The sequence below is a fragment of the Anomalospiza imberbis genome, chromosome 20 (assembly GCF_031753505.1).
Source record: "Anomalospiza imberbis isolate Cuckoo-Finch-1a 21T00152 chromosome 20, ASM3175350v1, whole genome shotgun sequence".
Lineage (NCBI taxonomy): Eukaryota > Metazoa > Chordata > Aves > Passeriformes > Viduidae > Anomalospiza > Anomalospiza imberbis.
In genome coordinates this window covers 4,267,123-4,292,493 of record NC_089700.1, presented here as the reverse complement: position 1 = coordinate 4,292,493, position 25,371 = coordinate 4,267,123, and the positions used below count along the sequence as shown (strand labels likewise).

General features: G+C 41.1%; 1 protein-coding gene across 2 annotated transcripts in view; it reads left to right on the top strand.

The window, feature by feature from the left end:
• The window catches only part of RABEP1 (rabaptin, RAB GTPase binding effector protein 1), a 45,851-nt gene extending 21,549 nt beyond the window's left edge, over positions 1-24,302 (top strand). For both annotated transcript variants that reach the window (XM_068210262.1, XM_068210261.1), the window contains exons 4-18: positions 784-944; positions 6,807-6,920; positions 8,322-8,457; positions 9,237-9,415; positions 10,347-10,472; positions 12,646-13,113; positions 14,733-14,837; positions 15,524-15,640; positions 16,856-16,954; positions 18,416-18,556; positions 19,226-19,415; positions 19,703-19,758; positions 20,153-20,251; positions 21,055-21,171; positions 23,300-24,302. In XM_068210262.1, coding sequence (XP_068066363.1) covers positions 784-944; positions 6,807-6,920; positions 8,322-8,457; positions 9,237-9,415; positions 10,347-10,472; positions 12,646-13,113; positions 14,733-14,837; positions 15,524-15,640; positions 16,856-16,954; positions 18,416-18,556; positions 19,226-19,415; positions 19,703-19,758; positions 20,153-20,251; positions 21,055-21,171; positions 23,300-23,401 — 2,210 coding nt within the window. In that variant the 3' untranslated portion in view covers positions 23,402-24,302. The remainder of the gene's footprint in view (positions 1-783; positions 945-6,806; positions 6,921-8,321; positions 8,458-9,236; positions 9,416-10,346; positions 10,473-12,645; positions 13,114-14,732; positions 14,838-15,523; positions 15,641-16,855; positions 16,955-18,415; positions 18,557-19,225; positions 19,416-19,702; positions 19,759-20,152; positions 20,252-21,054; positions 21,172-23,299) is intronic.
• The last annotated feature ends 1,069 nt before the right edge of the window (positions 24,303-25,371 follow it).

The window sequence follows — 25,371 nt, the reverse complement described above, 5'->3', positions numbered from 1 at the left end:
TCCCCAGGGTAGTGACTGCACATGCTGCTCTCTCAGTTCTGGGTGTTTTTTTTTTCTGGATAGTTCTGATCTATTCCTTGTTATATTTGCATGTTGCACAGCTGTTGACATTTCTGAGACAAAGGGAATGAACAAAAGGATACAAACTGGGAACAGACTATTGCCACAAATGTCTGTTTTCTTAAAGGTTCACAGAGAGGATCACACCATCCTGAGCCTAGTGCCTGTCAGCTGTGGGCAGTTTTTCCATCACCTCATTGTGCTTTTCACCCAGAACAGACAAACCTTCATGTATATTGAGTACACACATGTCTGTTTATTTATGATCTGCACAGATACATGAACCTAGATTAAGGCTCAGCTGTGCCAGTGTAAACAAACAGCTCCTGAGCTGAGAGGGGTAGTATGAATCCTGGGGAAATGGAAGCTATGTGAGAAGTTTGGATTTTGGAGTACCTTTTTAAGGTTTTAGTAATTTGTTTGGATGGTGTACTTGGAGGTACAAAATGTGCTGCTAAATAGGATATTAGTCATGTATGTTACCTTGAAATTAGGAGTTGCACAGTTTTTGGGGGTAGTTTCTCTCTATTCTGTTGATGGTACTAATTGAAATTTAATTGCAGTTCTTATGTATTTGGGTTTTGGGGCAGGAGTCCAAGGGAAGGGAGAGTTGTCCTAGTTTTGATTAATTATAGTAAATCATAGAGTGCTTGGAGATGGAGTTCCTAAAGCTCTGTTCTTTAACTTACATTGAAAATAAGTTTTGGAAATGCTGTTTTCTAGAGACTGTTCGTGACTATGAGCTGCAGTATCACCACAGGATGGAGCAAGAGCGAGCTCAGTGGAGCCAGTACCGAGAGAACATGGAGCGGGAAATTGCGGAGTTAAGGAGGCGACTCTCTGAAGGCCAGGAGGAAGAAAACCTAGAAAATGAAATGAAAAAGGTACATTGCAATGGAGTTCCTCAGTTTCTGTTTAAGGATAGGCCCGTGGGGTCATGCATGCATTCATTTCTATGGCTGCTGTAATTCCTCAGCAATTCACACAGCCTGGTGCTGCCAGCCTTTGTTCATGGAAGTCATCATGACCTAATCCATTTAAAGCCTTAAAGACTTTGTTCTTAATTATGTGCATTCAGTGAGAGAATTGCACCTGAGAAGATGGTAAAGTTTAGCCTTCAGCTTGTAAAAACAGGCATCCTTGTGAAGTCACTTGTCATGATGTCAAATAAGCTCAAGTAAAACCACCTTTAGATTTTTCTGGATTGACTGCAGTTTTATATCGGTTTCTCAAGGTGGGGATTGAAAGCACTTGAGATGGTGTTTCATGTTTGGACTCAGGTGTTTCTTATCCCTTATCTATGTTACAGTCTCACTACTGTGAGTTCGGCAGCTTTTTCATTAGCAAGGCACAAAATGGCTAACTGACTCTTGGTACAAGGTCTTTTAAAACTAAACTATCCAATTAAGAAAGGACACCTAGATTATTTTCCCTTTTAACCCAATAACTGATCCCCCAAAGCCCACAATTCGGACTTTTCTGTCCAATCACAAAATATCACCCAAACCCATGAAGAAGAAGGAAGAGCAACCTGCCTCTGCCCTTAAACCTCCATCTTGCTTCATATTTATTTCTGTTCTAAAACCCCAAACTAAGTTTTCTACCCCGTGATGTTACACACTTCTAACCAACTACACACCCCTAATCCCAGTGCTATTAATCAATTTTAAAAGCCTGTTCCACGACCTCAGGTCAAATGCAATGTTCTCTTGTGGGTCTGTGCCTTCAAGCACAGAAAGTTTAAAATTCTCAGCATCCAGGATTCCAACAGTTTTAAAAAGTTTCCTTTACACTTCTTTACTTCTTTTTCCAGCTCTTAAGAACTTAAAGTGCCCATTAAAACCTCAGAATATCTAAGATGTCTCTCCTCTTTCTCTAAAGTAAGCCATGTTTGTGCATCACAGTTCTGCTGCCTCCCTAGGAAGTACAGAACCTTGCTGTCATAAAACAACAGGCTCTAGATGATGAAAAATAATTGCTCTGGAGTATGGACAGATATTGTTGTAGTTGTTCAAAGATCTGTGACTGAAGTTCATAGAAGTAGATTGAGGTGCCTTGTCTTGAGTTTGAATTTTCTTTCTTTTTTTTTTTTTGAGGTTGAAGATTTAATGTGTTTCAGATAGGAAGGAAATTTAACCTGTCATGATAGATCAGTACTTTATAAAAATCTTTGTGTATCTTATTATAATAACTTGCATTTTCATTAATTTCTCATCTCAGTAAGCTTACCTTAGTCTACAAGGTGATCTAATACAATTTTAAAGTAGTGACTGAACCTATATTCAATAAAGAAATAGGTTAACGTCTGATAATCTGCCACAGCACTGCATGTGACTGTTCCTGCTTGCTGTCAGCAGAAGAAATGCAGTGTGGAGAAACATTTTAGCTATTTCTACTGGGTTGTAGCAAGCAGTGTTAGTGTTGCAAAATGGAATTCTTTTTCTGCGACTTAGGAAGAGATTCTTGGCTATTGCTGGTTGTAGTTGCATTATTGCTGTGGGACTGCTCTTCATGGAGCCCTGATTTCAAAGAGAAGAGTCAGGGTAAAGCCTGTTCTAATCCCACTGCAATTGTAAGACATCTGCTGTTTTTAAGAAAAGATTTTAGTCTTATTAAGGACAAAAAGACTTTGGTTGAAGCTGAATGGAGGTTCAAAACTGGATTAGTGAGTCTTGTAGAAACAACCCAGAAGATGCAGAATTCCCAGTGTAAAAGTCCTGGCATTGCACTCCCAACTAACTGCCAGTAAGCACTTCCAGAGAACAATCTCTCTCAACTGATTCATATTTTTAATCTGAAATTACTGATTGTGTAAGTTGAAATTGCTAGCTGCTGACTTGGCAGCACAGCTCACTTAAGCTCAGTGGCTTTAGCAGAGAAGTTTAGCACAGCAGATAAATAGCATTTTCAACTATAGTCCTTTAAAAGGGAATAAAATATCCCTAAAGGAAAAGGTGATCAGTTTATTAATCTCTGGTAATAAGAGTTTGGAAAGCTTTCTAGGTCTGTAAAGCAGAGGAACATGTATCTTATGTAATAAGAGGGGGAGGGGGAAATCTGGTTTTCAGACTGCAGCTTGAAATAATTGCTTAAACTGCTTTGCATGAGGTTTTAATCTTCTTTGTTATTATTAAACCTGTGAGGTTTTTTGTCAAGGAGACTAAGAATTAGATCAAAATTAGGAAAAGGACATTCAATTTTGCCTAAAAGCAAACAAGCAAATCCCAAGCCCATAAAAAGGTTTGCTTGGGCAGCAAAATAATGAATATTCATGTGTCAGCAGTCAGTGTGAAAAGAGGAACTTTCTTGATCACTTGGGATGTGTTATTTGAAGACTTGTGATCAATTCCTCATGCAAAATGGCATTTGCAGCCAGCAATGTTTATACTCCATCTTTATATATTCTTTTGTCAGAAAGAGCTTGTCTAGAAGCAGCTGTTTTGCAGCTCCATGTAAATACATTTCAGGTTGCAAGTTACTAATTTCTGTAGAGAATTTTTCTGCTCTGTGATTTTTGTATCATAAAGCAATGATTTCTAGGAAATTATTTTTCTAAGAAAACCTTGTAACTTTTTCTTCTTAATCTCCCTTCCCAACTCAGAAAAGGTGGATACCTTGACCTAATGATTAACATGCTCACCTAGTGATTAATCTTTCAGAAAACTAACCAGTGATTCATAAAAATCAGTTTTCCTGTTGGGTTGTAGTACTAGATAGGTCTGGGGTTTTTTGTCTTCACAGCAGCTAAAACCAATCTACCACAGCAGCATGTACTTCCCTGCTGGGAATGACTGAGCTGACTCTGGACCATGACTGTGTGGGGATGAGTTGTGCCCAAACTTTGGCCACTGGCAAAATATGACTTGGGTTTTGTTTTTTTTTTTTTAAGCCAGACCTCATTTTCTGTTCAGGAGAGATCTGTTTTGCTGTTGGAGCTGTGATGAATATAAATACTCTTCTTAGCACAGATGTGTCAAATTCTGAGTAACAGAAGTCTGCAGAGCAGGTATTTTGTGTACAGAGAGAGCAGGAAAGTACAAGGCTCCTGTTAGGAATTGTGCTTATTAATCAGGAGAGGGGAAATTGGAAGGGAAGAGTAATCAGATTTCTGTGACAGAGTTGGCTATAAAATCTGATATACAGTAAGCTATTTTTGTTGGTAATGGTGAAGAACAGTGGGATAAATTTAGAGGAGTTTTAAATGGTTTAGTCCTGCTTTAAAGAAAAATCATCAAATTCTGTCTGTATGTTTTCCGCTTGTCTCATTTTTAAGGAGCAAGCTCAGGTATAATGTTACTTGGGATTTCTCCAGTAGATGTTTGTTCCTCTGAAAACGACTTGGACTCATTTTTGGCATTATCTCTCCATGGAGTCATTTCCCTGCAGTGGTCTGCAGGTCCCTGAGTGTGTTCTACAGCCCCCGTGCTGGGGAAAAATAGGTTTGGCTAGGGCAGAAGTGGTTTGGGTGCTTGGATTTTGGTTAAGGAATTAGTAAAGATGAGTTGATCATGTGTAAAACTGTGGCTGTTGACAGCCAAGTTAAGTTTAATAAAAAGTCAAAAGGAAATAAACGTTTTAAGGATCACACCTCTGGAAGAGTCTGAATAACACCTCTTAGCACAGGAAATTTGATGCTGTGGCACCTCTTGCCACATGTGACAGTATCTTTAAGTAGCATTTTTCAACACAACAGATATTCTCATTTTATTAAAAGGTTGAGAGGAGCTTTAACCTCGATTTTGGAGTCTCAGTAATTCTGCTTTATGTCCAAAAGCAGACCCAGGGCCCAGCACTCCTTTTGTTGGCAGAGAGAGGCTGTTGGGAGTGTTTAGCTCAAGATCACACTGACCTTTAATAGGGATCCTTACAATATGTTGCAACCACATTGTCAAACTTCAGCTCTGTTTACCAAGCAGTAAAAGCTGGAGTAATTTTTCTGTATGTGGATTGGGATACAGTTTTGTCTTTCCAGTTGTTCACAGTCTGGTTTTGCTTTCAGAGAACTTTCTGACTGTTTCTCTGAACTGCTTGGTTCCAACACAGGCACGTTTGTTGCTCTGTATTCTGTGGTGAGCCATGTGAAACCAGGCTGGCAGTGAAATATTGCTGCAATTATCCGGAATAATTAGAAAAGTATGTTCATTCTATTGAATGAATAGAACTGATATGATAAATGAAATATAAAGCAATGCCTGAAGTGGAACTCCTGCTCCCATTTGTTTGAAAAATGTGCCTGTTGAATTGCTGGCTGCAAGCACCAGGGTCTGGGTGTGTATGACAGTCACGTGTCCCTGGTATTGGATTCACTGCCAAGTGACATCCCTTGCTTTCCTCACAGCTTTTATTGGTACTCCAGCAGTGACAAAATGTAGCAGGAATAAGTTAAATGTAAAGAAATTTATTTTAGTGTTGTGTTCAGATTTTTCTGTAAAGGTTTAAAATTGTAGTGCTTACATAATCGACAGGTATTGCAATAACATTTTAGTTTGTCTATTAATTTTAAGTTAGAAAACTTCAGTGGTTAAAAATATTTTCTATTTCTCTTCCTGAAAGTCTTGCTCAGAGTACAGTTGTCAATAAGCTCACCAGAAACTGAAAGTCAAATGAGTAACTTCTAAAACCTGCATTCTAGTCTAGTTTCAAAACCAGACATGAGTGTTATCACTTACTGTCTGTCTTTGCTGATGAGGTTATGAAAGGTGTCATCTTCTGAAACTCCAGCTTTGGGGCACAGTTCCCTCCCCTCCCTCCCCTGCTGAGTTCTTCCAGTAGAAGACAGAGAACAGCTGAGCTTTCTGAGCCTCATGCGCAAAGCCAGCCGAAATTGGAATGCTGGAATTCTCTGTGCCTTGGAGAGTTTTACTGCAGAGAGTATTTGAGTGTTCTGCTGGCTCTTGGGGAGTCTGTGGGAGCTGCTCCTTTCACTTGGAAAGTCTGTAGTGCATCCCTGAAGGAAAGGCAGAGCATTTAAGAAATGGGGATGTCAGGGCCATACATTAATGTGCAGTTCTGGTTTTGAACGCTGAATGCTATTTCTCATTTTAATTCTTGCTATTTTTACCTCTTTCCCTTTTTTTCCCCTTTCCTTGAATCAGTCCTCTAATTCTGCTGCTCTTTGATCTTCTCAGAAGTACTTTTTGAAGGAAATCATGGGATAAATTGTATATATATATAGTTTGAAATATTCAGTACAGTAACACCAAAACCTGATGCTGCATCAGTAGTAATGTAAAGTTGAAAAATGATCTTCTAAAAGAGAACTGAGCTACACTAGGCATGACTGTGCAGCTCCATTTGCTTTTAACTTTTTTGTAAGTAACTGCATGATCAGTACCTCATCGTGCACTTCTTTTGGGTTTTTTCCTATGTACTATGTGGCAGCAGGTTGTGGGACAGCTAGGCCTTCAATAAAGGAAAAGTGTACATTGTTTTAAATGCTTGATCCATACATTGTCTTGCAGGCATCAAGAAGGATAGATTTGCTAATATTCTCTTTTAAAACAGATACTTGTGTCTTAACCCATACATTGATTAAAACTAAGTTACTTTCTGTGAATAGAGTAATAGCAGCCCATTGTCACAGAGATGGCTGCTGAACTAAATAAATAGCAGTAAGATGAGCATTGAAAGTGGAAGTTTGGTCAGCTTTTTTTTGTTGATGTAAAGATTTTCTCCAAATGTCTCCAGTAATGGGAACTGGTGTGAAAATTCTGATGATGTATTGCAATTTATTTTCTGAACTTCAGGCTCAGGAAGATGCCGAGAAGCTGCGCTCGGTTGTGATGCCCATGGAGAAAGAGATTGCAGCCCTAAAGGAGAAGCTGGCAGAAGCTGAAGAAAAAATAAAAGCAGCATCAGAGGTGAGGTGGAGCTCTAACTGGATCCTGATGTTTATCTTGCAGTGTGCTGGTTTGATGCAGACCAGTCAAATTTTATAAGAGAGACAAAGGTGTATTGGGAACAACAGGGAAACTCTTCATGCCCTTCTTGTCTCCTGTAGCTCAAATATCATGTTTGGCCTAAATACATTTTTGCATCTTTTTGTTTTGAGAGTTGCACTGTATGTGGGGGATCTGGGTTTAGAATAAATTGCACAGCTCCAGGTCTACTAATAATAAAAAAAGCTCTAGAAAAATACCTCCTTTGCACTTCTCCCAGCCACCTGGCCTCTGGGTTATTGGCACACCTGAAGACACAAAGTCAGACTTTCCCATTTGAAAGCCTTAAAGGGCAGCAGATGGAAGGGTTGGTGTCCTGGGGCAGGAAAGCTGTCCCCACCATCAGAGGCAGTCACAGCCCAAGGCTGTCCTGAGCCCTGGCTCGGCGTCGGCGCGTCCCATGCTGTGCTGAGACAGATGAACAGCAGCTCTCTGCAGCCAGTCAGGAATTGCCTGAAGGCTTTGGTTTTCTCTAAGATAAAGCCTCCTGTGATTTCTGACTCAGCAAACCATAAAACTGAATAGTACCATAAAGAAATCTTTCAATTTGTTCCTTGTTCCAAGATGGAATCCATTTCTCCAAGCATCGTGTCTGACAGATGTTTATGTAACCCTGTCTTAGAAGGTTCTGACTGGAGATCTGCAGGACACTCATTTCAGTTCTTTGGTAGCTCTGCTATTAAAAAAAAAAAAAAAAAAAAAAAAAGAAGAAAAAGAAGAAAATCCAAATATATTTCTTCAGTATTTCTTGATATAATTGCTTTTTGTTGATAGATTTTCTTCCTTTTTGCAACAGTTTTTCATGCATTGGAAAGTTTCTTTTCTTGTCTGTCCCCAAATTTTCTCTTTTCTTAGGCTTACTTCAAGCTTGCCTCAGTCATTTTTTTCTGACTACTATGATTACTCTGTTTGGAACTAAGGAGTTCTTGGCTTATCAGCATTTATCAGCTATTTAGATCCTGGCTATCAGCACTGGTTACTTCACAGTGAAGTGATCACTTCACTGTCTGCTTTCCTGAAATACTTCTCTTTTTACCATCTCTGTGCTCAGTGCTGCTGCTGCTGCTGTGATCCAGCTGCTATAACTGTAATACACAGTTTGACTTAGATAGGTTTGACTTAGAATTTGAATGAGTAACTCATTCACAAGTAAATACAAGCACTGCTTACACGCTGGTAATTGAATATTTGTAATTTCTGCAAATAAACTGGTCCTTCAGCACCTGTACATTACCTGAACAGGCAGCACTATGACTTCTAATAAGAAGGAAATGTCTGAGAGTGTTCCCCCACTGAGCTGGTTATTTCTTTCCTTTTATTCAGGTTAAAGAACTGAACCATTATTTAGAAGCTGAGAAGTCGTGTAGGACAGACTTGGAGATGTACGTGGCTGTTCTCAACACACAAAAATCAGTCCTGCAAGAAGATGCAGAGAAGTTGAGGAAGGAGCTGCATGAAGGTACCTACCTAACAATAGTCCTTTGACTCTCTTCCACTGAGGATGCAAAACCCAGTGGAGCTGTGAATTCTTTTATCATTTCTTACTTGAACTTGATTAAAAGAAACTGGGAGAGGGAAGCAGGACTTTTAAATGTGAAAGGCCATAAAATTTTTGCAGAAGAATTGAATGTGGAATTCCCCTATGACAGAAAAACAGCAGAGCCATTGATTCCCTCAAGGCTTGTTGTTGAATGTCTGCTAAGTTCTTTAAGCATTGCAAGCTTCATTCTTGCTGAAGTGATTTTAGGTGTGTATTGTATTTGTGCATAATTATGAGCGCTATTTCCATAATGTATAGACCTGGCTCCCTGAGGTGTGGCAGTGCTGAGTGCTGGAGTGAGTTTGGAAGTGTCCCTGTAGGGCACCACAGCCCAGGGTCACTGCAGAGGAGTGGAAACCAGAACCTGCTACTGAAGTAAATAGGGATATAGAATTCAGTTTTCTGAACCCAGCACTAAACAAAACCCAAAACTGTCAGAATTCATGAATGCAGCTGAGGCTTTAGTCTTCTCACTGGGAAATCTTGATCTGTCAGTAATATATCCCTAATCATGAGCCAAGTTTGGAAACTAAGAAAATAGTATTTGAAATAAGACATTATTAACCTAAATAGTTGTTGAACAAAACCTCACTATTCTTGATTAGACCAATAATTACTTTTATTCCTGATAATGCTTCTCTTTGGAAAAGATATTTAAACACTTGTGGTTCAGAAGAATATTTTCTCTGCTTGCACAGTTTGCCATCTCCTAGAGCAAGAGAGGCAGCAGCACAACCAGCTGAAGCACACATGGCAGAAAGCCAATGACCAGTTCCTGGAGTCCCAGAGGCTGCTGATGAGGGACATGCAGAGGATGGAAATTGTGCTCACCTCAGAGCAGCTCCGGCAGGTGGAAGAGCTGAAAAAAAAGGATCAGGTTACCTGCTGCTTTCCTCTTTTTGCTTTTATTTCATTTTTTTTTTTGTAATACTGTAGGTTTACTGTGGTGTAACAGGTGTGGAAATCACATGTTGGGTGCAAGTGTGGTAATAGCTCAGAAAATGAGAACTGACAGTTTTAACTGAACTCTCCCCTTTGAGTGACAGCTGGCAGTTATAACAGACCCCATTTGGACAAGTATTTTAATAGTGGTGTATATAGGAACTCCAGTGTTGCCAATAGCTAAATGAAAATTTAAGAATATCCAGAAGTTAGTATTGGAGGAAGAAATAGTCATCTGTGATGCAAAATGTCTGGGTTAAGGATGTCAGCAAGTTTCACTTCTTTCTAGGTTTTTTCAGCCTTCCAGTACATATCCTAGGCATAAATTAAGACTTTAAATTAACTTACACAAGTGATTGTACATACTTATGACTTCGTGATCTATTAGGGTTTTTCCTTGGTTCCTTATATTCCATCATTTAGTGATCAAGGCACTTCCTGTTGCACTTTTCTTTTAAGGTTCATGCTTGTGTAATGGCTATTAATGGGTCTTTTAGGGGTGTAGCTATGTTATATATTTATAGTCTATACAATAGCCAATGTACAAGCTAGTTTTTTTACTTCCTAATCTTTATAATAGAATTTTAAACTAGGTAATATGCTTTTTGAATAAAATAATTCTAGAACATGAATCAGCCACTAAACATGGAAAGTTCTCACTTCAGTCGGTTTAGGTGCCTTGTGAAACGAACACTATATTTATTAACTAAAAGAATATTTATGTGAAAACCACTGTGTTTTAACCAAAATAATCCTTTTCAGTGTCTTCTTTGTAGCTTAGTTTATCATGAAAGCGGATGCCATGACTATTATGGCAAAATTGAATCCCATTTTCTGTGTATGCTCTATTGACCACTGATTTTTAGGAAGAAGATGATCAGCAAAGGCTTAGCAAGAGAAAGGAAGAGAAGCAAAAAGATTCAGATGATGAAACAAAGGCTTCATGTTCTCTGGCCCCTGAAGAAACCCTTACCCAGCTCTCTAATGAAGAGGTAAAACAATTGAATCTTTCACTTGTACTTGGGCATTCCTCAGGGTGTTCATTGCAAATACAAATGCAAAGTTACAGCCTTCTATTCTCTGTAGCTTCTAATCTCATTAGGCAATAAAAAATCCTCGGAGTTGCAGTTGAATCTATAAATCCTAATTAAGATTGGAAGACAATGGTGCACCATCCTGAGAGGTGCCATTAAAAATGGTAATTTACAGTTTGCATTCTGGAGGTTAGCTGCTGGTAGGTTCTCCTGGGATTTCTAAGCACATTCTAACACACATAAATGTTCAGGATTAAGCCAATTATATCTGAACATTTAGCAAGAGTGTTGTAGCTACTTTGCTAACCAAATTGTTGAATTCTGTACTTATTATTTCTCAGGGTCCATTTTGGTTTTGTGAGTCAAATGAAGGAAAAATGAATAAAAACCCACAAAGTTTTTGTGCTATAGGAGCTTATTTAACCTTCAAGAGACTTGAGAATTTTCAGAGTGAGCGAGTGTTTTGCCTGTTTTTTTATCATTTTTGAAGGGGAAAAAAGTATATACTTTAATATATGTATTCTGAAGTAATTCCTTTACTTTTATCAAAGATTTATAACAGTTCAGAATGAAGAAAGATGTTCAGAATCATGATATCTAAATGTAGCTGAGATCTACTTCTACCTTTTAGCCTACAGTCACTTTCTGTTTCAAATACTGTTTGTATCTTCCATGTCCAGATATGCAAATGAGGCACATTGGTGAGGAAAAAAAAAATTATTTTCTGATATTTTCTTTAATCTCAGTTCATAGCATATTCTTTAGTCCATCATTCACAACACTTATTTGCTTCTAAGATTTATGCATAATGGAATATATGTATTTTGAGAAGGAGCATAATTTTCAGAGCGGTTTGGGTTTGTATATGTGTTTATTTTTGTTATTTATGACCTTTTTAGCTGTTCAGAATATGTTTTATATGTTGTAATCAGTCATTTTATTCATCAGTTCTTACAGCTTGTTACATTATAACTCCTAAAATCCTCTTTCTTGGGCAGTTTGCAATACAAACATTTGATTTATTAATATTATTTTGGTTATCACAGAACAGCTGTAGCCTGAAAATGCAGTTTTATGTAAGTGTGTATTCCCTTGACTTTTTTATTATGAACTTGTATATATACATGCAAATAAAAAACACCTAAAAATGATTAAAACAAGGCATTTTACAACAGTCATAAAAGAGTAGTACATTATATATATATATATATATATATAGATAGGATACAAGCACTTATATGAAGTGCCAGCAGCCTGCTGGTCTCTGGACCTATTTCAGAAATGATAATTTTTCTCAAGAGGCTGGTTCCAGTGTTACTTCCTTATGTGTCTAATGGCAAAGCAGAAGTGCATAATATTTTGGAAGGTATTTTGAAAGCAGTCATGTGCTTTTTAAATAAAGCATTACTGCTCTCTTTTCAGCGCTACAAAAAAACAAAAATGGATTGAGAGGCTCCATGTGCCTGATACACATCACAGGACAATTTGTGTGGCTTTTGGTGCTGGCATTCCCCAGGTTATCTTTGGGTCTAAGCCTAGCCTTTTCCCTTTTCTTTTTATTTTATGTACAAATAATCTTGTGAAGAAAATACTTTGGTGTTTTGTCAGACACTCAAGGCAGAAGATAAAAATAGAAGAACAACATATACTTGTTGGTATAGAGTAGATTTTAAGTATATTTGTCTCTGTTGATTTTTGTGTTAATGCATAGTGTTTTGTTTTATGAAAAATTTTGGATTTCCTTTTGGAAGTGGAGTATCTGCCTTCTGTTGTGTAGATTATGGTTGCAGAGGGGGTGTTGCAAGTACATCTCTTCAGGGGAAGCATCTTGCCTTAAATATTGGAAGATGGAAGGTGACTGTGTCCTTGCTTGTCTGGCAGGAAGGTAGTCTTAGAGAAGCACTCTGTTAACAGAAGACTTTTTTTACTTGTTTTATTTATTTTTGAATTCTAGCTGGTTCATTTCAGTTCTCTGTCCCTTCCTCTGTGACCTTAAACTTAGAGAGCACATGTTCTTGCCAAAGAAATTTAAACTTGCTTTTGCCGTGCCTGATAATCAGTGTCCACCATTCCTCCTGTACCACTAAAATGGAGTAAATATTTTTTTTATTCCTTGATTTTTCAACTCCAGGTGCATGTGAATAGCACCCATGGCTCAGTCCATTCCCTGGATGCAGACTTGCTTCTTTCCTCTGGCGAATCCTTCAATAAACCAGACACTGATATGTTTAAAGATGGACTTAGGAGAGCACAGTCAACAGACAGTCTGGGCACATCTGGATCCTTACAGTCCAAAGCTTTAGGGTACAACAACAAAGCAAAATCTGCTGGGAACCTGGATGAGTCAGATTTCGGACCACTTGTTGGAGCAGATTCAGTGTCTGAGAACTTTGATACGGCTTCCCTTGGATCCCTGCAAATGCCAAGCGGGTTCATGTTGACCAAAGATCAGGAAAAAGCAATCAAAGCAATGACACCAGAGCAAGAAGAGACTGCTTCCCTGCTCTCCAGCGTCACCCAGGGTGTGGAAAGTGCTTATGTGTCCCCCAGCGGGTACCGCCTGGTCAGCGAGACAGAGTGGAACCTGCTGCAGAAGGAGGTGAGTCCTCCTGCCCTGCTCCTGCCTCCTCGGCTCTGCCCAGAGCCAGGTGGGAAAGGAAGAGGTCACACCCAGGGCAGCTGTTCACTTTCCCCTCTTGGGATGCTTCTGTAGGTAAAACACATCTGGTGTAAGGTGTATGAGCTGGCCCTGCTCCTGGGACAGGCAGCTTTACTAAACACAAGATGCTTTGGATTTTGAGGAGGGTCTGGCAGAGGTGGCTGTGGAGCTCAGTATTGTCTGAGAGGGGGGGAAAAAGGTGGGAGAACTTAAAGAAATGGAGAAAATGGGAAGTTTGGGACAGCATTGTAGTGGAGCTGGGGATGAGTAGGAGAAGGCAGAGAGGAGCAGAAGCAGCAGAGCTGGGGGTGCTGCTCTGTTTGCTGAGGGCTGTGCACAAGGGGCACTTTGGAAATGAGCAGCCAAACTCTGCCCAAGGCTCAAAGTACCACAGGACATTGTTGGAGACTTTGATCATCAGAGACCCATTTCTGAGAGCAACAAGCAGCAGATTAGACTAAACCCTGGGCCAGTTGCACTGTGGATGACCAAGGCAATTGTTGCTTCTGGGTGTTCTGCCTGTCAGTTTTTCAGCAGCTTTATATGATGCCAGTTCAAAGCTTGTATTTGGTTTCCTGCTGAAAAGTGAAGTATTTGGGGTTTCCTGTGGTTTTTCTATCAGAGGAAGAGAGGCCAAGGAGCAACACTTTAGGGGGAAGAAAAGGTGAGGGGAGATAATAATCCATCCTGGGTGAAAAGGGAGACAAGATGGGAGTAAAAAAAAAATAATGGAGTGAAGGAGAAAAGGCCAGATGAAGGACAGATGAAATGAAGAACTACTGATTTTTTTTTTTCAATTTGTTGAAATTTAACTTAGTGCAAATCATTGCTTTAGAGGTCTCTCCAAAACTGTTGTAAAGTTGCTTTGTTTTTGCTATTGTTGTTGTTTTCTTACTGATTTGCTATATCTGGAGAAATTACGGCATCCTGAGCTCAGAGCTGAGTTAAATCCTTACTCTTGAGTGTTCCCTTGCCCTGTTGACATTTTGATGACACTTTACTTCAGCCCTGTCTCAGAATCCAGAACAGAAATGCAACTTCCCACATGTTCTGGAGGCAGGGGCACACACTGGGGTGTGAATACCTCTTGCTGTGGGTTGGACATGGAGCAGCAAATACAGACACAGATTCAGCTCAAGCTTGACCTGCAGCTGGAACTGTCATTAAACTTCCATTTGTCCCCTTGGCCAAAACCATTGCAGTTCCAGCATGACAGCAGGTTTACTCTTGGTTTCCCTGCTGCCCTCCCCACCACTGTTACTTTCTTCTCTCCTGTTTGGTTTCTGTTTGTCAGAAGAACACAACAGTGACTTGTTGAACTCTGTGTCATGGCTTTTTGTGCTAATGGTGGGACCCATGGCAGGAAAAGCTGATATCCCACAGCTGATTGGAGTTACCCTTCACTTTTGGAGCAACTCAGTCCTGCCATTACATGATTCTGCCACTGTCTTTTGTCTGCAATGCTTTGTGGCCACACAACACACCTGAGTGTGTGTAGCATTCTGCATTCCCTGGAGACTTCCCTGGCTCATGGCAGGTGCTGGCTCTGTGTTCTGCAGGTGCAGAATGCAGGGAACAAGCTGGGCAGGCGCTGTGACATGTGCTCCAATTATGAGAAGCAGTTGCAAGGGATCCAGATCCAGGAGGCTGAGACCAGAGACCAGGTGGGAATTCTCTCGTTACTTTAGCCAGGCTTTTGCAGCTTTTTGAGCTATTAAGGGTGCTGTTTTATTCATTGGTTTTAATTGACCAGTATCATCATTCTGGATAACTTGACATAACTTGATTTGTTATTCATGTGTGGTTGTGTACATATTTCTTAGGGGTTCACCTTGAAGAACCCCTTCATTTGATGCTATAATACCATGCAGTAGTGTTCTATAAAAAGTATTACGCCCATGCTGAAGTCAGTATCTTTAATAATTTATATTTTACAATGCTTGTCATGCATTAAATTCTATTATCTTTGATACTGTAAGATCTGTTAACAGAAAAGGACCTCATCCTAGCAGCATAAAATGACTTTCAAGTCTTGGAGGATATTTGTTTCCTGCCATATACCAAAGAACAATTTTCAGATGGGTGTGGAAAGCATGAGTCACATTCTACTTCGAAATAAGTGATTGAAGTCATTGCATGGCCATGGTCCAGTGCAGTTTGATGCCCCATGTTTCCTTAGAGGGATAATCTGTGCTGGAGCCTGTTTCAACAGCAAGGGAACTTCTGGGTTGCATAGGATTTTTGGGTTTTTGAGGGATTTTATGTTGTTGTTTTGAGAAGTGAAGGGGTTCAGGAAATAAATGCTCCTGAAGAGAATGGAAAATGAATTCATTTTGTTGTGACAACACAGGTGAAAAAGCTGCAGGTGATGCTGAGGCAAGCTAATGACCAGCTGGAAAAGACAATGAAAGATAAACAGGAATTGGAGGATTACATGAAACAAAGTGCTGAAGACTCCTCTAATCAGGTACAAGGATTTGGTAATTGAGATCCAGGAATGATGAAATGTTCTTCACAAGTATGTAACAAGAACTTGTGGTTTTTTAGATATGGATGGGCTACTGGCTGTAGAGGCAAGACAAATGAGAATTTCTAGGGTTAGTTATGCTCCACCTGAGTCTGCCACAGTTTGTGAATAAATCCATTGTGTCTCTAATATTGTGTTACCCAATTTTGGCCTTAAAATATCATCTCTAATCATGAAATCCTTTAAAGAGTGGCAGTAGGAGTTTGAGTTTTGGAGTGACCTGTGTCTGAAATGACCCAAACATGCAAGCAGAGCCCTGTGCTCTGGGCACAGCCTTGTTGCTAGAAGAGTGGTTCTGTTCCACCACTTCTCTTATCAACATTTGACACCCAGTTAATGGACTTGTGGTGAAGAACGCAGTAATGAGGAGCTGAGCAGGCATTAGCAGGGCCAAAATAGGCACTGAACTCCTTTAAAATAATAGCCCACTGGAAAGATTTTTCAGTCTGAGCTGTGTACCTAATTCTTCTGGAACAATGAAGCCAAATATAAGAGGTGGTAGACATAGTTAAAAATAAAAAGAAGGGAAAAAGTTGTCATCTTTGGCCTATTAAAGCTTATAATAGTAGGTACATGCTGTGTACCAGATACTGAATTTACTTCACCTGGGCTGGAACTTTGTCTCTTCCATTCCACCCAGTATTTTTTCTTACTAAAGAAAGAGTCATTAGACAAAGTCCAGCTTAGACAACAGAAACATGTTTATATGTTCTTCTGGCTGTACCAGGGTGCTGTTAATTAAGTAATGATTAATCTTACATGTGTTGTTGTGGAATGACTTGTAAAGGTTTTGATAGTGCTTTCAGAGAAAAGTACAAAAATTCAAAAATTGCTGAAAACTTAGAAAAAAGCTCTTCAGTTTCCCTTCAGTGTCTCCAAAATAGCTTACATGTAAATTTTATTAGAACTAACTGTTGATTCAGAGTTTGGTAAATAGAATATAAAAATATTGTTGGTGCAGAAACACATCATCTGTCCTTACAGCCCGGAGCTGCTTTCCTGCTTGACTGAGTGAAGAATTAACATAAACTTCAGTGGCTTAGTTTGAAATTTCAAAGTACCTATTAGTAATGATGATAGGCAAGAGAACTTATTTTTTTCAGAATCTGTTCCGTGCTTTATATTTTACATGTCTGTCTGTTTTCTTTCTTTAAGATCTCCTTGCTCATGGCCAAGTGTCAGAAGTCAGAGAATTTCCTCAGTGAGCTGCAGCAGGCATTTCTGCAAGCCAAGAGAAGTGTCCAGGAGCAAATGGTAAGACAGGTTAATTCCAGAGATCCATGACCAGCCCTGTTTGTCTGAGCCTGGGAGCTCAGTGTGTCTGTAAAAGGCTTTGTCTGCCCAGCCAGGGTTGGCTGGAGAGGGCCGAGCATCTTCTCTTGCAAAGAGCCTGGTCCAGTGAGCTCTGGTGGCAAGTGCTGGGGCTGGAACAGTTTGTGTCTGGGGCTGGAACAGTTTGTGTCTGGGGCTGGAACAGTTTGTGTCACTCTGTGCTGCTGTCTGTGTTCCTGTACATTCAGGAGCAGGGAGATCACTGGCCAGCTTTCTTTCCCCTTATTCATTGTCTAATTCCATGTCCCTTTGCTAGCTCAACTTCACCTCAAATCTGAAGAGAGTAGATTTTCTCAAGACTCTTTTTTAGGATTCATCACAAGAACCATCATTAGTGAATATCTTCTCAGGTTTTAGAGATGAATGATCTGTGTTGTTGCAGGTCAGACTTAAAATAGCAGCCCTAACACCCAGGGAGAGATATGTATGGAAGCTTAGTTTTTTAAAACTATTTTTGAGCATCTTGTTGGAATTAAGCCAGAGAATAGGAAGAGGTCCTCATGTTCAAGAACTAAGTTTGACTTCCTTAGAGCAATTAATTCCTTTCTATATCAGAATCAAGTTTCTTCTTTTTTCCTCCCTGGCACAGTATTTGTGGTGGACCAAGAGAATTCATCTTCATGAACCCCAGCATTGCATTTTTGGGGTCAGGGATTGTGTGCAGCTCATCAGGATATTGCTGGCAGAGATGCTCTGCATGAAAACACATCTGGTGGATGTGCAGGAGATTCAGAAAATGTGTTGATCTGAGTCAGCTTCTCTTTCTGCCCCCTGTAACACAGCTCCTGCCATTGCTCAAGTTCCCCATTTCCATTCCTCTTGGAAAACTCCCCTGGATTTTTTTTCTTTTGTAATGCAAGCAAAGCCATGTCCTTTTCATCCTTTTTCTTTCCATGGGGTCAGCTGTTCTGGTGCTCTCCTGGGAGGACAGTGGGAGGCAGACACTCACCATGGAAACTTTCAGGGTGAATATTTCAGGTTTTTGGATAACCTGCTCTTACAGCTGAGTGCTGAGGTGGTGTTAATAAACATCCCTGCCAGCTCCTGAAAGCACCTGTGATTCCCCACCCTCCTTCCCCTCCATGAGCACAGCCAGCTAATGGACAAACACAGGAGGAAAGTGGGACACTGAACAAAGCTGTATTTTATTTATCACTTGCTTCCTCCTCTCTGCCTGGACCCTTAAAGTTGGCCTTGCCTTTATTTCTGGTGCATAGGCCAGGCAAAAGGGAACTGCTGGTGGTGATCCACAGCATCATTTTGTTTCTCTTCTTTACAAAGAATATCAATTCACCAGACTTCTGAAAGTAGTGGTAGTAAATGGGGCAGAAGACATCTGAGCATGACCCTAAGTGTGAATTTATGCTTTTCTTTGCGTTGTAGGCTGTCCTGACACAGTCTAGGGAGCAGGTTTCAGAAGAGTTGGTGAGACTGCAAAAAGATAATGAAAGTCTTCAAGGAAAACACAGCTTGCATGTGTCCTTACAGCAGGCTGAAGATTTCATTCTACCAGAAGCAGCAGAGGTAAAACGTTTTTAAATCATTAACACCAACAGTGCTTGTGACTTGATCTCACTGGAGCATTATTCTTTATCAAAAAGCTGTCTCAAATAGCACAAACAGTAATTGGAATTTTAACCCAGGAAGTCTGTGATGGACAAAGCCAGCCAGTGGTCCCCCTGTGCCATGGCTGCTGCAGGGTGTTGGATGGATTGTAAAACCAGTTAACTTGGCCTGACAGCTGCTCTGTGGTCAGTGGAGTCTGGGTTTGGCCCAGTTCAGCCACTTCAAGCTGCATTTTCCAACTGGGCACACAAGTGTTCAGTCAGCAGAGCCCCACTGTATTGATTCAGTAATTCAAGTGAAGTCAGTCACTGCTGTGCACTTAAGACCAGTGATAATCCAAAGCCTTGAATAATGATAAGCCTTATCATCCCTTTCATGGCCACTCCTTTCCTTTCGGCCTAAAAGATTTGGTGGGGCTGCTCCCTGGAGGGCAGGGGGAGCATCATAAACCCATGGGGATGTTTGCCACGTTTTAATTTCCCGTGGCCAAGCAGACTGTGGCTATAATTCCTTGCTGGGAGCAGGAATTAAATCCTGGGGTGTCAGGGGCAGCCAGCTTTGTCCTTGTGCAGATACCCCAGTGCTGGGTGTGGCACAAATGCACATCTCTGCTAATCCTTGATCCAGGAGCTCCGGGAGCTGATCCTCAAGTACCGGGAGGACATCATCAGTGTGAGGACAGCAGCAGATCACCTCGAGGAGAAGCTGAAGGCAGAGATCCTGTTCTTGAAAGAACAGATCCAAGCTGAACAATATTTGAAAGAAAATATAGAAGAAACTCTACAGCTGGAAATAGAGAATTGCAAAGAGGAAATAGGTGAGCAGGGGTGATATGGTCTCAGAATAGGAATATAAGAAATTATTAAGATGCACAAAGACTTGATTTTACAGTAGACTTACCTGAATTCTAAATACTGTGTACTTTTGAAAGCAGAGACACCAAAGCTTTGCAGCTGAAAACAAAAGTACAATTATTTGTTTGATTTTGAGGTACCTTTGATGTAACAGGAGCTTAATTCTCCTTTAAATATTAACAGAAGTAAACAGGGTATGAACAATTTCCTGTGTTTCTTGCATTTAAGTTTTAATATTCTTGTTTTTCAGCTTCTATTTCCAGTTTAAAAGCTGAACTGGAAAGAGTAAAAGCAGAAAAGGAACAGGTAAGAAGCCCTTTTACTGTGGAATTTTTGGGTTTGGTGTGTGGGTTTTTTTCCTCTTTCCTGTATTGATGCCACTGTAGGAGCAGGACACATTCAAAGTTTTGTTCCTTAGAACGTGTTTGATCTGTTTTATTAATCTGTAACTTAAATGTTGGATTAACTAATCCCTAAGTACTACTAGACTACCTAACACTGACCTAAATGCCAGGTTTGGACATTTCTCTCCAGCTCCAAAAGTAAATAAATGGAGAGAAAGTGATGTTATTCAGGTATTTTCTCTGCCCCTAGAAGAGATGATTGAGGTGTGTTTCTGAGTTCCTTATGGAGGGACGGTGGGAGATTGAAATGTTATGAAGTTTAGTTAATTTTTTAAAATATTATTATTATTATGCAGTTGGAAAGTTCTTCACAGGAAAACCTGCAGCAGCTGGAGAGTCTGCAGGAGGCAAAGAATGCTCTAGAAGAACAGCTGAAGAAGGAGACTGCAGCAAAGGTAGCTATCATGTCTGGATGTGAAGTGTATCTGCATCTTTTGTGATGAGCAGCTGTGTCAGAGTATTTGGCACAACCTAAGAAAGAGAAAAAGAAGCTTTTGAATGTTGGTAAGAAACTGGCAGGGCAATAAAGTCCTCTGGATGTGGTTTAAATCCTCACCCCTGTTTTCAGTGGGATTTGTAAAGTGGTGGCTCTGAATTGCTGCTGACCTGAGCATCCTTTGGGTTGCCCTCCCAAGTGAAGGCTCAGGAGCATTCCTGAGGAGTGTCCTGGTAACCAAACCTTGGCTTGGATGCTTTGTTGCTTTTGAAGAAATGGTTTTTGTAGTTGCTGTAGGAAGGGGCTCTACTTCAGCACTCAGGTGAATTAATTGGGATCTGAGCACTCACTCTCTGCCCTCTCTTGTTGTGGTTTTGGTTTTTTATGCCCTTTCCCCCAACACTTCTCTGACTAAAGCTCAGGGCAGCAAGACAGTTACATTGCCAGCAGCAAATTACTGCCCTAACCATGAACTTACTGCACTGAAACCCAGAACTCTGCCTTTGTATTTTGAGATCCCTGCTCATGGTGCTGTTAAAGGACTTTGGGCTTTTCCATGCTTTACCAGTCTGTTGGCACCTGTTAATGGCTATTAGCCCCTGATTTTTCACTTTGGAGAACTGAGGTGTGGAAAGACTGGTTTAGTTTGTTGCCAGGGCCCTGTGAATGCTGTGCTGCTTTCCTCTGGTATCACACTTCAGTCAGTTTATACAAGCTGCTGATTTTTATTCAGTTCAAGCAAAAGAACCTTTTCCTCCTCAGGCCAACCTTGAGCAGCTGGTGTTTGAAGAGAAGAACAAAGCCCAGCGGTTGCAGACTGAATTAGATGTCAGTGAGCAAGTGCAGAGAGACTTTGTAAAGCTTTCTCAGACACTTCAGGTAAGAGTCCAATCAATGTGTAAGGGCTACTTTATTTTCATTATTTCTCCAGAGCTGAGTAAAATAAGAAATAGCAGTTGTAAATTTTCTTATCTTGGCATTTATGATCTATTTTAGAATTTGTTAGTGTAATGAACTGATCAGGTATTCCTACTATGATGTTATTATTAAAGCTATTGGGATTCTATTCTGATTTTCAGCCAGCTTTCAGTAATTGTACTAAAAGAAATCTGCAGGACCAAAGATGATGGCTCTTCCAGACCCGTGTTTTTCCTTGTCCGTCTCCTGATGCTTCCAATGTGATATTTTCGTAGCAAATCATTCAGATGCAAATATTTGAGGACTAAGTAAGGAAATGCTGCTGCTTGATCTGAAGATAGGAAATGGTTCTTAGTGTTACAGTTACTGCTTTCTGTTTATACATTCCAAAAGTCTAGTCCTTGCTATTGTCTCTGTTGTTATCCTTGTATTTCCTCCACCAAGTGGAACCTGTGGTTGATGTGAGATGCCAAGAGGTGGCTGGGGGGAGGAGTTTTGTCAGGGGTGTCCCTGAGGCTGATCCTGGTTTGACAGGCTGTTCTCTGCTGCAGTTTGTGTGCAGAGGGACTGTCAGTGTCGTGGGGAAGCCGGGCTGGACTGGGCTCACCTTCAGGGTGTGTGTTTCCAGAGTTTGCACCCCCTGTATGTTCCAGCTTTGCTCACAGAGAGGGTGATGAATTTCAGCCCCAACTCTTTGGAGTCCTTGGCCAGGCTCTCAGTGACATCCAGCAGAATTCAAACTCCACATTTTCTGAGTCAGGCATTCAGGTTTACTTGGAAAATTAACACCAGAATGTGGGAGATTTGTTTACTAGACACAGTTTATCTGGATGGACAATAAAGATCTGTCCTCTCTGGCTCTGTGTCTGGAGGAGCTGGTAGGACAAAGGAGACTATTGAGTTGTCCTGCGTAGGGAAGTTGCTTGTTGTTTGTCCTCATCCTCACTTTTTGGGTTTTAAAGTCCTGCAGGCACTGTTTTATGCAGTTCTTAGAGCAAACAGCCACCACTTCGAAGATGTGTGGTGGACCCTTCCACAACTTGCAGGTAGTTTAGTAAACCTTGAGCTCAGTAAGAACTGTAGCTCCGTGTTTTGTGTTTTCTTTCTGCCCTAAGCAGTTACTGCACATCAGTTTGTGCTCCAGTTTAAGCAATGGCTTGTGCCATCTGCAGTGTACTCAGTGTGAGATGACCATCAGGGGAGGATTGTGGGTTCTTGGCAGGGTGATTCCCTTCCCTGGCCTTGTCAGTGAGAGCCTGGGCAGGTACCCCTTGTGTGAGGGGTCCACTGGCCAAATTAGTTATCAGCAATTCAGATGAAGGGTTAAAAAGCAATTTTTATTTGCTAATTAAAAAACAATTAAATGATGGTTGGGGATTTATAACTGAAAGCCCAGATCCTATTGCAAAGATGGTGAAGGTTTGAGTGTGAGAAAGAAATCAGTTGTGCTCTCTTTGCATTGATTTCACCACAGTTCTGCTGGGCCCTTTTTCAGCAGATGAGAAATAGCTTAAACTGGATTATCAGCAAAGCAAGGAATGAGCCTGGAAGTGGGATGTTTGCTCCAAGAGCATTTTGGCTGTGATGTTGAGAGGTTCCAAGTCACATGTTGGGCTGCTCCTGGGAAGGTTTACTTTGCACATCTCCAGTTTTCCAGTACAGTGTCAGTGACAGGACATGAGACAAAACACAGAGTGCTGATCACGCCTGGAACTCCCCAGAAAGTGGGGAATTACTGTAAAATCACAACTGCCTCATGTCTTCCTTCCTCCCATTCTTGGGCCCAAATTAAGCTTGTGCTCTTTCACACCTTGCATTTCTTCAGCACCTGGTGATGTTGGATCCTTTGGGGGCTCCTTTTGGGCCTGGGTGTGAGCTGTTCCCCCTTTGGGCCTGGGTGTGAGCTGTTCCCCCTTTGGGCCTGGCTCTGGGCTCTGTCCCCTTTGGGCCTGGCTCTGGGCTCTGTCCCCTTTGGGCCTGGCTCTGGGCTCCGTCCCCTTTGGGCCTGGCTCTGGGCTCCGTCCCCTTTGGGCCTGGCTCTGGGCTCCTGGCCCTTGCTGACTGCAGTGCCTGTGTTGGTTCCCTGCAGGTGCAGCTGGAGAGGATCCGGCAGGCAGATTCCCTGGAGAGGATCCGTGCAATCCTGAACGACACAAAACTGACGGACATTAATCAGCTCCCTGAAACATGACACCCTGATGGGCTCCGAGGCTGCGGCTGGGGTTTTTAACTCATCTTTATAGCAACATTAATTATTATTTAACTCTAACCGAGAGAGCAGAAGACAACAGAGGGGAGCGATGACTTAAGTTTTGTTTCTAGAGGGGAAAAAGGTTTCGTACTGGGCAGGAAGAGAGCACAAGGGTGACTTGTAGTGTAGGAAGGAGAACTTTCTAATGGAAACACTAATGAGTGCAGTGTTTCGTGTTCCACTGAGTGGGATCAGTCCTTACATTCTGAAAAACTTCCCTCTTTCAGCCGACTTCGTAACCTAATATAGAGTTTTGGAACATATACCCCTGTCTTTCCCTCTGTTCTTTCCCCCACTACTGTGATCAAAGTAGCTGCTGGAAACTATTGTCCCTCCAAAACGTTGAAGAGCAAAGTGGTTGAAGTTTTTCTGTTTGAATAGTCAGTAACAGTATTCAGCTAGCAGAGAGAATGAGGTGTAGAGTATGCTGTATGAATATTTTATATTAAAATATGACTTTATTAGCAGGACACTGGATATCGATCTTATTTCACAACTCAGTACTTTTTTTTTAAAACCATTGGCTCTGTGAAGAATCTGAATGCTGCTGAAATGTGGATATGAATGAGCTGTGTATCTCCTGAACAGATAAATGCTAATCCAAAAGAAAAAGAACACTGTACTGAGAATTTAACTCCTTGCCATTTTTCTGTTGAATTCAGATACAGAAAGAAAAGCACAAGAAATGCACTGTTTTGTAATCTCTTTTCACAAATGTAATTTAGAATATGGAGCTACAACCAGTTGTTTCTCATCTCCTAAAGCGGAGCAGTGCCTGGAATCCCTTCTCTGTGGAAAAGAAAAACCAAAAAACCAAGCAAAAAACAAAAAAACCCAAACAGCAGAAAGCTGGTAAAAGTCTCGTGCGTGTCTGAGCATTGGCCTGAGGTGGTGCAGGTGTGCTCTGCCCTGGGGGTGGCACAAGGTGTGAAGGCAGGAGCTCTCTGGGGAAGGTGTTGAGGGCAGGTGCTGGGTGAAGCTGTTCCTGGCCCCTCTGCCAGGTCAGCCTCGTGTCAGCACACAGGCAACCTCTGCCAGACACTCCTGCTCAGGGCACAGATGTGCAGGAGCTGCAGGATTGTGCTGCTGCAGCTTGGAGGGGGCGGTGCAGCTCTTTGGTGTCCTGCACTGCTCAGAGGTGGCTCCTGTGCTGTCCCATGTTCTGCTCCCACACGGTTAAATTACACTGAGTAATGTGGCAGCAGAGGCAGGAAATTCTTGTGATCACTCAGTTGCCGGGTTTGGGTTTCTTGTTCTATAAATGTCCAGAGGTAACATGAGCATTCCTCCTCCTCCTCCTCCTGCACTGCTGGAGTTCCATGCACGCAGCTGGATGGATTCCTGAGCTGTTGCAGGTGTTGATGATCCTGGTGGTACAAACCCAATTCCTGAACTTTACAACTCAGTTAAAAGGAGGCTGAAGGAGCAGATCCAGCTGTCCAAAACTTCTTTGTTTTTCCTCCATTCCTTGATGCTTTTTCTTCATATACTTGGCCAGAGATCTGCTTTTCTTCATCACCTTCAAAAGTGACAGAAAATGCTCCAAACTGTAATGCACATGGTTCTATATTTTAAGTGCTTAGATCCTATTTTTAGCAGTGTATATCCTGCTACTGACATAAAGTCAGAACCAGTGGTTTTGAAGAGGAATGCCTTAAAACAGCCAAAAATGCATTATACAAGCTCAATTCCTTGCCACTCATTACAAGAATTAAAGCATTTTATTCGCCCTAGCAATTAATCTCCTTCATAATCCTGACACCCAAAAGTAATTTTTCCCACCTTAGTAATGACTAACAGATGGCAGAGCTCTCATGTCTAGAGATGACACTTCCTGTGACATAAAGGTGATGTTGAAGTGTGGCTGGAGTCTTATTTGGCTATTACCAGAGTAGGGATTTTTTACTCTT